This window comes from Nelumbo nucifera, chromosome 3 (genome assembly GCF_055504915.1).
Source record: "Nelumbo nucifera cultivar China Antique chromosome 3, China Antique-T2T, whole genome shotgun sequence".
Lineage (NCBI taxonomy): Eukaryota > Viridiplantae > Streptophyta > Magnoliopsida > Proteales > Nelumbonaceae > Nelumbo > Nelumbo nucifera.
Genome location: NC_142651.1, coordinates 51,953,784 through 51,967,703, shown reverse-complemented (window position 1 = coordinate 51,967,703; position 13,920 = coordinate 51,953,784). Strand labels below are relative to the sequence as shown.

General features: G+C 38.0%; 1 protein-coding gene across 1 annotated transcript in view; it reads right to left on the bottom strand.

Annotated features, from left to right (window-relative positions):
- The window catches only part of LOC104600869 (histone acetyltransferase subunit NuA4-domain protein), a 45,432-nt gene that overhangs the window by 10,902 nt on the left and 20,610 nt on the right, over positions 1 to 13,920 (bottom strand). The window contains exon 3 of the mRNA XM_010264015.3: positions 5,675 to 5,775. Coding sequence (XP_010262317.1) covers positions 5,675 to 5,775 — 101 coding nt within the window. The remainder of the gene's footprint in view (positions 1 to 5,674; positions 5,776 to 13,920) is intronic.

Genomic DNA, 13,920 nt, shown 5'->3' with positions numbered 1-13,920 from the left:
AAAAGGGCTTCCCGAAACACTTGTAAACAGGTGTACTGGGACCCCAAAGATACGATACACCCAATAGTATCATATCGAAATTTTGCTCCTTGCTTTTAGGATATCAAGATAGAGAAGATGAGTGGTAGAAGTCATTGTAAAGAGACTGGGCCGAATGGGTCCTAGTATCTTCTCTTGTAATATTTTTTCTATTTTCCTGTTAGCTAATGGGCCTCTCTTAATGGGCCTGTTATTTCTTTTTTGTTTGATCTCTTTATGTTACTGCCTAGCTGGCCGCCCACTTAAGGGCATACTTGTAATTATTTTAACATTAATTTTTAGTAAAAAGGATTAGAGAAGAAAGGGAAGGATTATTCGAACCTTTCTTCTTCTTCCTCCTCTTTTCTCCATCTTCTTCTCTTGTACTACTGCTCTTACTTTTCTTCCTCCTTTTTCTCTCTAATTTTTCAAGTTTACACCTATTTTTGAGGACTGGTTTACATCTGTCATGAAGTTGGAGGATTGTACAGCCTAGATGACAATGGTCCACAAATTGCAAATTGCTCTTAATTCATCTCTTACTCCTCATCAATGGCATTGTTGTTTGGGACATCCTTCTCTCTGTATTTTGAAGAAGTTAGTTCCTTTCCTTCCTCAGAGTCAAGTTCTCAGTTAAAATGTGAATCATGTCAACTCAGAAAACATCATAGAGTACCTTTTGTTCCCAGAGAAGATAAAATAGTCATGAATCCTTGTGATCTTGTTCATTTAGATGTATAAGGTCCAAGTCATGTATCATCCTACAATGGATTTAGATATTTTGTAACCTTCATTAATGATTTCTCAAGAATGACGTGGATTTATTTAATGAAAGATTGTTCAGAGTTATTTTCTATATTTCTCTCATTTCATGCTAAAGTAAGAAATCAAATTTGGTATATGCATTAGGGTATTTCGTTTTGACAATGCTAAAGAGTATTTCTGTTGAGATTCAACAATTTCATATGATTTTCTTGTTTATAATCATTAGTTAGTGTTATTGGGCCCAAGGCCCATTAGTTTATGTTGCTTTTTAGGAATTGTTTTTATGTTATAAACAGTATCCACCCCATTAAGAAAACACCAAGTATAAAAAATCCAAAGCGCCCCTTCCTAGGTCAAAAATAAAGAGTCCTACAAATCTGCAATCAAGACTCCTCCAGTACTTCCTGATTTTGATGATCAACCCAATATCTGACACAAAGGGTTCTAGATCCACCAAAAAATCCAAGAATTGGGCACTTTTGAAGTCTTCAATCAGCTCTCTAACTCACCATGCAATCGGCTGATCTAGGGTTGCATGATGGAAGGCTCAAAAAATCCCAAAAGTTGCTCTGATACTAAGTAGAAAAAGAGAAAACAATAATCTGATTTGATAACAAAAGAAGAAAGAAACAAAGAGTTAATAGTGAGAAGAGAAGAAGAGATGGGGAAAAGCCAATAATGATCTGGCCACCCCACTCATTATCTTAAACTCATAAAAAATATTGATTACAAAGAGTAAATATGCCCTTAATGGGGTGGCTACTATTCATAACATAAAAACAACTCCAAAAAAAACAAAACTAATGGGCCTTGGGCCCAATAACACTAACTAATGATTATAAACAAGAAAATCATAAGGAATTGCTGAATCTCAACAACTTCCACGGTAGTTTTCAATCTTACTTTGATACACATAGCGTTATACACTAGTCTTCTTGTCTGCATACCCCCAGCAAAATGGCATGGCTGAAAGAAGAACAAACACATAATCGAGACTGCTTGTTCCCTCTTGATTCAGATGTTAGTGCCAAAGATATATTGAAGTGATGTTGTTCTTATTGCTTCTCATAAACTGCATGCCCACTTCCATACTTGACGGACAATCTGCTTTCTCTCTTTTATTTCTTCATGTTTCTCCCTTCACTCTTCAGCCTCGGGTGTTAGGGTGTGTTTATTTTATCCACAAGTTAGGTCCCGGTCATGATAATCTGGATGTCTGGGCTATCAGATGTCTCCTCCTTGGTTACTCCCGCACTTAAAAAGGGTATAAATGCTATGATCCTATTCTTATTAAGGCCTTTGTTGCTCCTAATGTCACTTTTTTTGAAAGTTTATCCTTTTTTCTCTGGATAGGAACCCTCAGCTTCTATTCCTCTCCCATCAACCTCTGGAGATATATTTATTCCACTACCAACTCTCAAGGATCCAATTAGGCCATTAATTCATAGAGTGTACTCAAGACGTGAAAAAGAGCCTACTTCAATGCCACCAATAGCTCCTTCTTCGGCTTCCAATCTCCCACTAATGCTTCCACCATCGACAAATCCACCTCAGTCAAATCATTATCTTCTCATCGTTGTTCATAAAGGTAAGCACAAATGTACTTCTTATCCTGTCTCATGATATGTGTCTTTTGCTCACCTATCTCCTTCCTATCAGCACTTTGTTTCTCTTCTCTTTTTGGTTTCTATTCCTCGTTCTATCTATGTCGAAGGCATTTTTTTATTCAAATAATTTGTAATAAGTGGGCTAGCTAGTCTACTAGCCAAATCATTAAAATTATAAAAAAGTATCCCGTGTGGGAGTTCCCCCTCTTAAGTGGGGAGTTCTCTCTCTTTAAGTGGGGAGTTCCCTCTCTTTAAGTGGGAGGGACAGGTGTCCTTCACCTAGGAGGAGTGGGTAGTTACATAACCACCCCACTCCCTATTTAAGCTCCTTAAGGAGAAGCTAGAAACACAGACACACAGAGAGACTCTTCGGAGAAATTTTCACAAGAGATTCTTAAGAAAAGAAAAGATAAGGAGAGAAGAAAAGAGAAGTGCTCAAGGGAAGGCAAGGAAGGAAAAGTCTCACTAATACAAGTAGAGAAAAGGAAAGTCCTCTCTGTGAATACTTCCTATTTATGTCTTCTGCTATGTATCCTTCTTTCTCTCCCCTTTGTTATTACTTTTGAGAAAGGAAAAAGAGGGAAATAAACCATCTACAACCAGGTGCCTCTACTTGGTTGATTATGGTTCCTCTTTCAAGACAAAGTTAGGGAGTAAACCATCTACAGTCTAAATCTCAAAGGCTGATTATGGTTCCCTTCAAATGAAAATGAAGAGCGGAGGGATGAAAATCGTCTACAATCAAATATTCAATTTGATTGACTACGGTTCCCTTTTTGTATGCAAAATTCCAAGGAGTAAGGCTGTCTACAATCAGAATTTCATCTGATTGACTACAACTTATTATGAAAAAAGGAGTGAGAAGCACATTTTCTTCGTATTAAATAAAAGGGAAATGTATTGCTGTATAGTTCTCAATTGTATTTTCTTTTTCTTTCTTCTCATTCTTGTACATCTGATGTAAAGGAAAAGCAAATGAAAAGTTCTTTTTTAAGTATCCTATTATTCTTTTCTTTTGTTCTATGTGTTCATTTCTCCAAGTCAAAATCAAAAGGTGTTCTCTACTTTCTTGTGGGGATGTAATTAAGGGGAACAATCCGTATGATTCCCTGAATGGGCCTTACCCAAAATAATAAAAACTCAATCACTTGATTGAGTGAATTATGTTGCATGAGAATTTATTAAAATTTTCACACCAACAATCTAAGAAGTCCTTGTTTCTCCTGATTAGAAGAAGTCTGTGGCTGAAGAATTTTGTGCTCTTTCAATCAAATCACAATTCACACATGGGACCTTACTTTTCATCCTTTTGGAAAAATAAGGAAGAAGTGTATATGGAACAACTTCCTGGGTATGTTGCTCAGGGGAAGCAGGGAAGGTGTGTAGATTGAGGAAGGCGATTTATGGATTGAAGCAATCAATGAAGGCTTAGTTTGGCCATTTCAATATTGTGGTGCAGGAATTTGGCCTAAAGTAGTGTAGTATTGGTCATTCTATTTTTAGCGGAGATACTTCTTCTGGAAAGATCATACTAGTAGTATATGTGAATGATATTGTTCTCACTGGTGATGATGTACAAGGAATTAGTGAGATGAAATAGTTTTTACAACAACATTTTCAAACCAAAGACCTTGGTCCTCTTAAGTATTTTATGGGAATTGAAGTAGCCAGAAAAAGTGGGAAATCTCTCTATCTTAGCGCAAATATGTTTTTGGATTTACTAGATGAGATAGGGCTGTTAGGATACAAGCTAATTGAAACTTCTATGGACCCTAATGTGAAGATTATCGATACTCAAGGAGAAACATTAAGTAGGGGTTAGCATTCGGTTTATTCGGTTAAAAACCGAACCGAATAAACCAAAATTTAGAAAAACCGAAATTTTCGGTTCGGTTTTCGGTTATTTCGGTTAAAACTGAATTTTAATAATATATAATCTATTATATATATTATAACATATAATATTATAAATTATAAAATATATTATGAAATCAAATTTCAGTATATTATATATTATATGTTACATATTATATATTATATATTACATATAATAATAAAAAGTTTGGTTAATTCGGTTAACCGAAACTCTAATTCTAAAAACCGAAACCGAAAACCGGTAATCATAACAGCCGTCGCCAAAGAGGGGCAGACATGTAATTTACCTTTTTTATTACACAAAGCATAAATACTAGTGGGAGTCTTCAGAGACCTCACGACCTGTTTTTCTTCTCACTGTTCTACTTGCTGAAATCAATCTCTCTTGTGACTGACTGATACACATCAAACATCTAATCTGAAGTATTCTTAAATCAACAACTTGTTATCAGAGCCAACTAGCCAAGTTTCAATCCAGCTTACTTTCTCATGCAATCATAGACCAGCTGATTGCATGACATAATCAGAGGGCTGGTTTGACAACTTTTGGAGATCGACTACATCTGCCCAGGAGTCTGCCTTGGAGAAAGCCCAGAAATTGAGGAACAGACTAGAGATTTTGGAAAGGGTTTTCAGGTTTTGGTTGTGTACCTGATAGATTATACTTTTTCCAGTTTTTCTGGATTCATTAGTGATCCTAAAAGAGATCAACAGCAGCAGTTATGACACTTCAATAAACAAATGAGGATTGCCACATTATTGCTTTATTTTCAGGACCAGCAGGGATGGGCGACTCAGTCAATACAGAGCTCCAAGCAGTACTACAAGGGTTACAGATGGCTAGAAGCCTAGAAATTCGAATATTAACAAATTGCTTATTGAAGGGGATTCTAAGATCATAGTGAGGTGGCTGAAAAGCCCAAGTACTGTAAGAGGGACTTTAGGGAGGCTATCAAAAGGTTTAAATGGCTGTCTACCAATATGGAAATCCAGATTCAGTGGAAAAGGAGGTTGACAAATGGGTTAGCAGATTACTTTGATAAACAAGGGGTGAATAGGATTCTCTGAGGCTGCACCATGTGCTTATTCAAAAAAAGAGCCCAACAGATTCAGGCCCATAATAAAGGAACAATAAGCCACCCATAGCAAAGAATAAATAAAGACTCATTCAGATTCATTCCTTCCTACAAGTTATTTCGCAGCTATGGAAACTAAAGTACTAAAATAAGCTTATAATGAAATTATCAATAACCTTTTGAAGTTGTCCATCAAAACATATTGATTAAGATGCACATATATCAAAATCCACCCTTTAATTGGAAACTTAAGAATAACATAAACTCATGTATGGATATAAAAAGAAAAGACATTATTCTTGTCACAAAAAAGAGAAATTCTAAGCCACATACTTGGTTGTGCTCTTTGATGAAGCTAGAAACCCTTCAAAACCTTTCAACACATTCCCACATTGGTTTGAATCATGCAAATAGCTTGTCTCTAACTCGTAGACCTAGAAGAATAGAAAGAGATTAGGCTCTAAAAAAGAAAAAAAAGAAGAAATAAAATAAAAAGGGGTTACATCTATGATTTGGATTAGACCATAGCTGGTAAATACATTTACAGCATACATACAATACAGGAAATGTTCATGTCAAGAATAAAAAAGACAGGCAAAAAAAATCGGTCAAATAAACATACTATGGTTAAAGGCCAATCAAATACATAAGTTTTATTTAAAATTTTCAAAATTAAAAAAGGGCATATTATATATAATATGTAATGTCAGTGGAAATGTTGGTCATCCAAATATAGGAAACATGTCAGAAATGTCGGAAACATGGAAGGAGATGGAGATGGAGAACAGGTTCATGGAAGCTGCACGTTGAAGGTTGAAGCTAAGGAGTTCCTCTTTGAAGAAATAATGATCAGGGGTGTGCTGAACTTGAAGATTAGGGAAGCAAAGAAGGCAGCTGTGTCCCTCTCCTTCGTCTTCTCGTTGCCCAGGTATGAATGTCATTTACATTTTTGGTACTGACTTGTGTATTGAGCCTGCTATAGATACCCTAGCGTCCTTGTTTGAGGAGGTGGTGTTAAATATAAGGGCAGAGTTGAAGGAAAAAGTGAGGAGTTAAAAGAAAAGGCTAGATCCGAATTTAGAACAGGTTTGGAATAGGAGGTGGAAAGAATTTGGGGGTTGATTTGGATGGACTTTGAGGAGCTTAGTCGGAAGGAATGTTATCTAGAAGAGAATACCGGAGAGGTTAGAGAGGAGATAGAGGCTATAGTAGAAAATGAGGGTACAAGCCGGTATTGACTCAAGTATGTGGCAAGAGTGGTAAAAAGGCTACTCACGATGAAAGAAAGGGAGATAAGAAGTTATATCATAGGAAATTTGAGAAAAAGAAAAGAAAGAACTAAGGTGGAAAGATTAATTTCTGACATTGAGGGGGACATAGAATTCAGTAGAAGGGGAGATAGGAGGAAGAGCTCTAAATAAGGAGAGGAGATTGGCGAAAGAAGGGTTTTGAGAAATAACGATGAAAATTATCAGCTGGAATATACAAGGTTTGGGGAGTGCAAGAAAAAGAAGAGTGTTAAAGGACCTACTTAGGAGAGAAAAACCAGACATTGTGCTACTGAAAGAGACAAAATTGGCAAAGGTAGATGAGAGGTGGATCAGAAGTTTTTGGAGATCCCGTGGGGTAAGGTGGTCCTCGGCTCCATCCTGGGGAGCTTCAGGGGGAATTGTGACAATTTGCAAGAATAAGGTTCTAGAACCTGTTGAGGAATTCATAGGAAGATTCGCTGTCTCTATCAAATTCAAGAATGTGGAAGATGATTTTACTTAGTTGTTAACTAATGTGTATGGCCCTAATTCCTATAGAGAGAGGAATGAAATGTGGGAGTTGTTTGCAATCAAAGGTTTATGGGACAGCCCTTGATGGCTGGGAGAGGACTTTAATGTAATAAGATTCTCAGATGAAACTAATAACTCCCGATAGTCAACTACAACAAGCATGAGAAAGTTTAATGACTTCGTAGATGCTTATGAGTTAAAGGAAATCCCACGTTTTCAAACCATCACGCGTTGTGCTCAAAGCTGGATACGTTCCTTTTCAACCTAGGTGCCTTTTCAACCTAGCTTGGGAGAATCATTGGGGTAATCCGGTTTCTAGTGCTTTGTCTAGGGTAATTTCTGACCATTATCCAATTAGGATAGGCATGGAATCTTTGTAAGTGGTCCTAGACCTTTTAGATTTGAAAATGTGTGGTCAACACACCCGAAGTTCAAGGATAAAGTGAAGGAGTGGTGGAATGAGTTAAGGGGCGTAAAATGGAAGGGGGTGAAATTCCATAAGAAACTACAAAGATTAAGGTCCAAACTGAAGGAATGGAATAGAGACAATTTTGGAAGAATAGAGGAACAAAAGTTGAACCTAATCACTAAGATAGAAGAGTTGGATGAGAAGGAATCCCAAGGATAATTGACTAAACAAGATAAAGAGTAGAGGAGACTAAAAAAGGATCTGGAAGATGTGCTACTAAGAGAGGATATTTATTGGAGGCAGAAATCAAGGCATTAGTGGATTAAGGAAGGTGGTGGGAACACCAGATTCTTCCATGATGTGGCAAGTGGACAACAAAGGAAAATTTTTGTAGCCAAATTAGAACTAGAAGGGTAGATAATTACTAATCAAGAGGAAATGGCTAGTACCTTTGTCAAATCATTTCAAATTCCTTTATGGAAGACCTGTAAATGAGAGACTACCTTTGGAAGGGATGGAGTGGCCAAATTTGGGGAGGAAAAAGTTTGCTAGTTGAAGAGAAACTTTGAAGAAGAGGAGATTAAAAGGACAATGTTTTTGATGGATAGATCCAAGGCACTGGTCCAGATGGGCTTATATTAGCCTTCTATCAAGATTGTTGGGAGATCCTAAAAAATGATCTTTGTGAGGTGTTCAAGGAATTTGTTGATAATCATATAGTAAGCCTAGGAGTCAATGCTAACTTTTTGGCCCTAATTTCTAAGAGGGTTGATGCTATTCACCCTAAGGACTTTAGACCAATTATCTTGGTGACTGGTATCTACAAAATTGTAGCTAAGGTGCCATCCTTGAGGATCAACGAAGTGCTCCCTTCCTTAATCAAATAAAGCCCAAGGGGCCTTTGTACAAGGAAGACAAATTATAGGCCAGATCCTGGTAGCCAATGAGTGTCTAAAGGAAATGAGATCTAAAAAGAAAGGTTTTGTCTATAAGCTACACTTGGAAAAGGCCTATGATTTGGTGGACTGGAAATTCCTATCCCAAGTTTTGAGAAATTGTGGATTTGGAGAAAGATTATGTAAATGGATTTATGGTTGTGTAAGCTCTAGTCACTTCTCTATCTTGGTCAATGGAGTGGTCAAGGATTTCTTTCTAGCTCGTAGGGATGTGAGACAGGGGGATTCTCTTTCCCTATTCCTCTTCACTTTATTAGTTGATGTCCTATCGAATGATCTCAAAGGCTAATAGGGAGAGATTAGTAAATGGGAGGGAAATAGGTAGGGATGGAGTATCAATTACCCATCTTCAATTCACAGATGATTTACTAATTCTTTGGGAAGGGGGAGACCATGAGAAGGTGAGAAATCTTAAGATGTTGGTGAAAATATTTGAAAGAAAATCCAATTTAAGAGTAAACCTTGAAAAGAGTAGTGTAGAAGCGGTAAACTTGGAGAGTAGAGAAATGGAGGCTATTGCAAAGTACTCAGAGTGTTCTATATCTTTCTGGCCAATGACCTACTTGGGACTTCCTTTAGGGGCAAACCCTAGGGAGAGTAGTTTTTGGTGTCCAGTTGTAGAGAAATTTGAAAAGAGATTGGCAACATGGAAGAAGTACATCTCCTTGGGGGTAAGAATCACATTGATTAAAGCCACCCTTGCTAACTTACCAACCTATTTTTTTCCTATCTTTAGGATTCCTTCTAGGGAAAGCCAAGAAACTGGAAAAATTGATAAGAGACTTCCTTTGGGAACTGAGGGAGAGTAGGAAGGCTATTTGTTAAAGTGGGAGGTGGTGTATAAAAGCGAAGAAGAGGGAGGGTTGGGTAATAGAAAATGTAATGCAAAAGAATATGGCTTTATTGGGAAAGTGGTTATGGAGATGGCCATTAGAGAGAGAGAGAGACTATGGCATGGGATGGTAAGAAGTATTTTTAAAGAAAAAAAATTCAATTGATTTCATTAGAAGCAATGATAAATAGTCTGTTACAAGCATCCCAATATGAGGTGCGAGGTGCAGCCTCACTCATTAATACAAAAACATCATAAAGTTACAAGTGGGCCCAATACAATTGATCCCTAGTTACTCCTTGTTTAGCTAGAGAATCAGCAAAAGCATTTGCCTCCCTCCCCACCCATTGTATAGTTACATCCATCTGCTGAGTTATCCATTTGAATTTCTTCATTTCATTTCTGTAAGCCCAAATCACTGAACCTGGGCTTTTTAGCCAACCCACCACCACCTTGGAGTCCCCTTCTATCACCAACTTTTCCAATCCTAACTCTCTTGCAATCTGTACACCTTGTAGGGCTGCGTATAATTCTTTCTTTAAGGAGTCTCCATTCCCCACTGGTCCTGAGAAGAGTGCTCTTAAATTTCCTTCCTTGTCTCTGATGACCCCTCCTATTCCAACTAGGCCTGGGTTGCCTTGACTACTCCCATCAAAGTTTAGTTTCAGAAATCCTTCAATGGGAGGAGTCCAAGCCAACCTTGCCTTAACCTTTTGCATTGAGCTAGAAGCCACTAAAGGCCAATTCCTCCAAATATCATCAAATGTGAAATTTTTGAATAGTTCCAACGTCTGTAGCCAGTGTATAACCCTAGTCATTACACACTCCACAATTTGTCGTTTGCTCCTTTCTTTCTCTTGGAAGATTCTAGCATCTCTCTCTCCCCACAAGGTCCACACCACTACTGCTCTAGTGTACCTCCACATTACTCTTCCCCTCTTCTTCGGTAAAGCAAAGGTAGATGGGTCAAACAACATTTTTATCTCCGTTGGCATATTCCACCTGCACCCAAACGAAGAGAAAAACCAATCCCATATATCTATAGCAAATGAACAGGAAATTAATAAATGGTAACAAGATTCACCATCAGATTTGCATAGAGTGCACCAATTCGAGGAAATACAAAGAAAAGGCCTCTTTTGCAAATAATCCAGAGTGTTAATTTTCTCAAGAGCCACTTCCCAACAGAAGGCATGAAATATAGGGGGAATCAACGAGAACCACACTTCTTTCCAAGGAAAGGACAGAGAAGAAGGGGACTGACAAAGAGCTTTAAAAAAGGAGGCACAAGAAAAGGAACCTTTGGAGCTTGGGAACCAAATTCTTCTATCTGGACAAGAAAGCTCTAAGCAAACACTATCAAGACGAAGGGCAAGCTCTGACAGACAAGTTGCTTCCTCATCCCTCAAACCCCTTCGAAATCCGAGATCCCAATTAAGACTCAAAGGCAAAGAAGGAAGAACCAAAAAATTTGAAATGGCCTTATTTTTAAACAATGAAATAGAATACAAAGAAGGAAACACCTCCTTTAAAGGCCGATCACCAAGCCAAGTGTCTTCCCAGAACCGAATTAAATTCCCTGAGCCAACATCATACCTGATGTACCTGTAAGAAGTATTCATGGTCATTCAAAGAACGGGTGGGATGTTGGAGTATCTCGGTGGGCAACTTTGGCAACACCTTGCAAGGCAATTCATAGTATTCTTCCTCAAATTTGCAACTTTCTTAGGTATAATGTGTGCGATGGTAATTCAATCCTTTTTGGGAAGATAATTGGGTTGGACCTATTTCCATCCTTAATCGCTATCTCTCAGTATAAAAGTGAGCCTGCGTCAAAATGTTGTTACCCTCTTGAATCTCCTTTGGCACCTATCTGGAATTTTGGATTCCGTGGAGGTTTAAGGGATAAGGAAGTTAAGAGTCTAACCAACCTTTTGAGCCTTCTTGAAAAAGTCTACTGAACTAGACAAAAGGATTTGGACACCTCTGCCTTCGGGTCACTTCTCTTGGGCTTCCTTCTTTAAGACTCTTTGTTGTTCTTCATCCCAACAGGTTTTCCCTTTTAAGGAGGTTTGTTGTAGGCCAGTTCCCCCTAAGGTGTTGAAATTCTGCTGAGAAGTGTACTATGGGAAGTAAACTCCCTGGATAATCTACAAAAGAGAAGACCTTTCCCTTGCATCTCACCCAACTGATGTACTCTTTGCAGGTCCCATGGTAAGGATTGTTACCATTTACCAATCTCCTGCTCTTTTACTGCAGAGTTGTGGGATTGGCTCTTCTTGATCTTTGGGTGCAGGTGGGATAGGCCAGAAGAGGTAGGCATGCTCTTTGATCCTTCCTTCTTTACTTGGCACCATCGAAGAGGAAGAATTATGTGGAGGTGTGCAAGAGCAGCTTTGTTATGGACAGTGTAGGAAGAAAGGAATGCCAGGATTTTCCAAGAGGAGAGTGCCAACAAGAGTTAAAGGAGTGTATTTTGTATAGAGCTATCGTGTGGCTGAAAGCCCTAGACTTATTTCATCAATCTTCCTTTAATGATCTCTGGAAGAACTGGGCAGCAGTGGCAAGTTGCTCCTTTGTGAAGAAGAAGGTGTGTTTGAGTTGGGAACCACCTCCTGAAGGCTTCTTGAAACTGAATTTGATGGCAGCGGCCAAGGTAATCCAAGTCCATCAGGGATGGAAGGGGTTCTAAGGAATGAAAGTGGAACTGTGACTCTCTTATACTCTGGCCCTTTAGGTGTGGGGGACTCCACTAGGACAGAACTACTAGCTGCTCTTCAAGGAGTACAACTTGCAGTACAGTCAGGACTCAGGAGTGCAACATCTACCAATAGAAGGAAACTCCAAGGTGGTTGTGGGGTGGCTGCAGAACCCAGAATCTGTGACTTGGTGCTTTAAGAATGAACTTAAGAAATTTAAGTGGCTGACAAGGAACCTGTATATTAGAATACAGTAGGTGGAGAGATCAGCTAACTCCATGGCTGATAGTCTAGCCAAGCAAATAGGAAACATTTGTATTGGGCATATTTGTAATCTGTTGTTGATTTGATTGCTTGGAGAGGTAACAGCCCGTGCTTCTCCATGGGATATTTGTATCCGTCATTATCCTTATTTTAATAAAATTCTCATCATTTATCAAAAAAACTATACATATACGTAAAAACATAAGTATATTTTTTAATATTTTAAATATATACTTAAAATTCCTAAGTTCGGGTCCCATACCTTTCAAAATCCAAATTATTCACATATTATACATTTCCCCCAAATCATTCATGTCTATTTCTGTATCTTTGAAAAAACACAATTCGGGACATTTTCCTCAGAAAAATCAATACACTTATAGTATATGTTTTTATCAGTGATGTTGAAATATCATTATTAACTTGTAAAAGTAATAAGTGATATTTTTTTTGATAAATAAGTAATAATAAGTGATATTTAGTTATTTAAAATACTGAATGTGCCCCTACACCTCAATATCCTTTTGAGTTACCCCTCATCTAGCCTAAGATGGATTCTTTTCTTTTATTTGATTACATATATCAGTCTAATTTTCTATATGTGTTCCCCAATACAAGTTACCCATACTAGTACCTTGTATTGCAAGTCGATATGTCATTCTATTTGTTGATCTGTGTGTCCAGGTGAATATCAATCTCAGCTCTCTTGCTAGTTGCCTGACCTCTCTCATAGTGTGCCAAAACTGCAATGGTGCTGGAGTGTTGTGCTTGAGCCATCTAATTATTACTTTTGACTCCCCTTCCACTATCATATATTATAGTTAAGTGTCTTTCTTATTCTCAAGCCCTAGAGTACTGCATAGAGTTCTGCTTGGATCAAGTTTCCAATGCAAATAGGTTCCAATTAGAGCACCACAATTGCACTTTCATGATCTCTAAACACAAAAACCAATACCCGAAAAAACTTTGGGATTGTCCAAACTACACCCATCAAAGTTCAATTTGATATAGGCTGCAGGTGGTGGGGATCAAAGATGTGTAGTAGTACTTCTAGTTGAAGACAAGGCTGCAATAAACTGCAATCCCCTTAAGACATCATCCACTGAGAATTGTTCAAATAATGCTTTTAACCCAATGAGACACCTTCACTAAATATTTTCAATCAATGCATCTTTAGTTTGAGCCTTGTCCATAAAAATTCTCACATTCCTTTCTACCCAAATTGCTAATCGAATGGCAACCCTTGTGCATCTCCAAAGTATATTCCATCTTTTCTTGGATAAGGAAAATTATGGTTCCTCAAACATGCTTTTCATATCCCTAGGAGATTTCCACCTGAACCCAAAAGGCAAGAGAAAAACTCCCAAATGCTAGAGACATAGGAACAGAATATTAGTAGGTCAAATGTAGTTTCATTACTTGCCATGCCTAAAAGGCAATCATATGGGGACAAACACTAGTTTGGCGTTCACTTATGAAAGATCTCTCAAGTATTAGCCCTTTGATTTATAACTTCCCAATAGGAAGCCCTTCTCTTAGGAGGGTATGGTCCTTCCCAAATTGCATTAGCCAGAAAAGCCCTTGACGGAGAAATCAAATGTAAGATGGCTTGGAAGAAAGAAGAATATGTTTGAGACA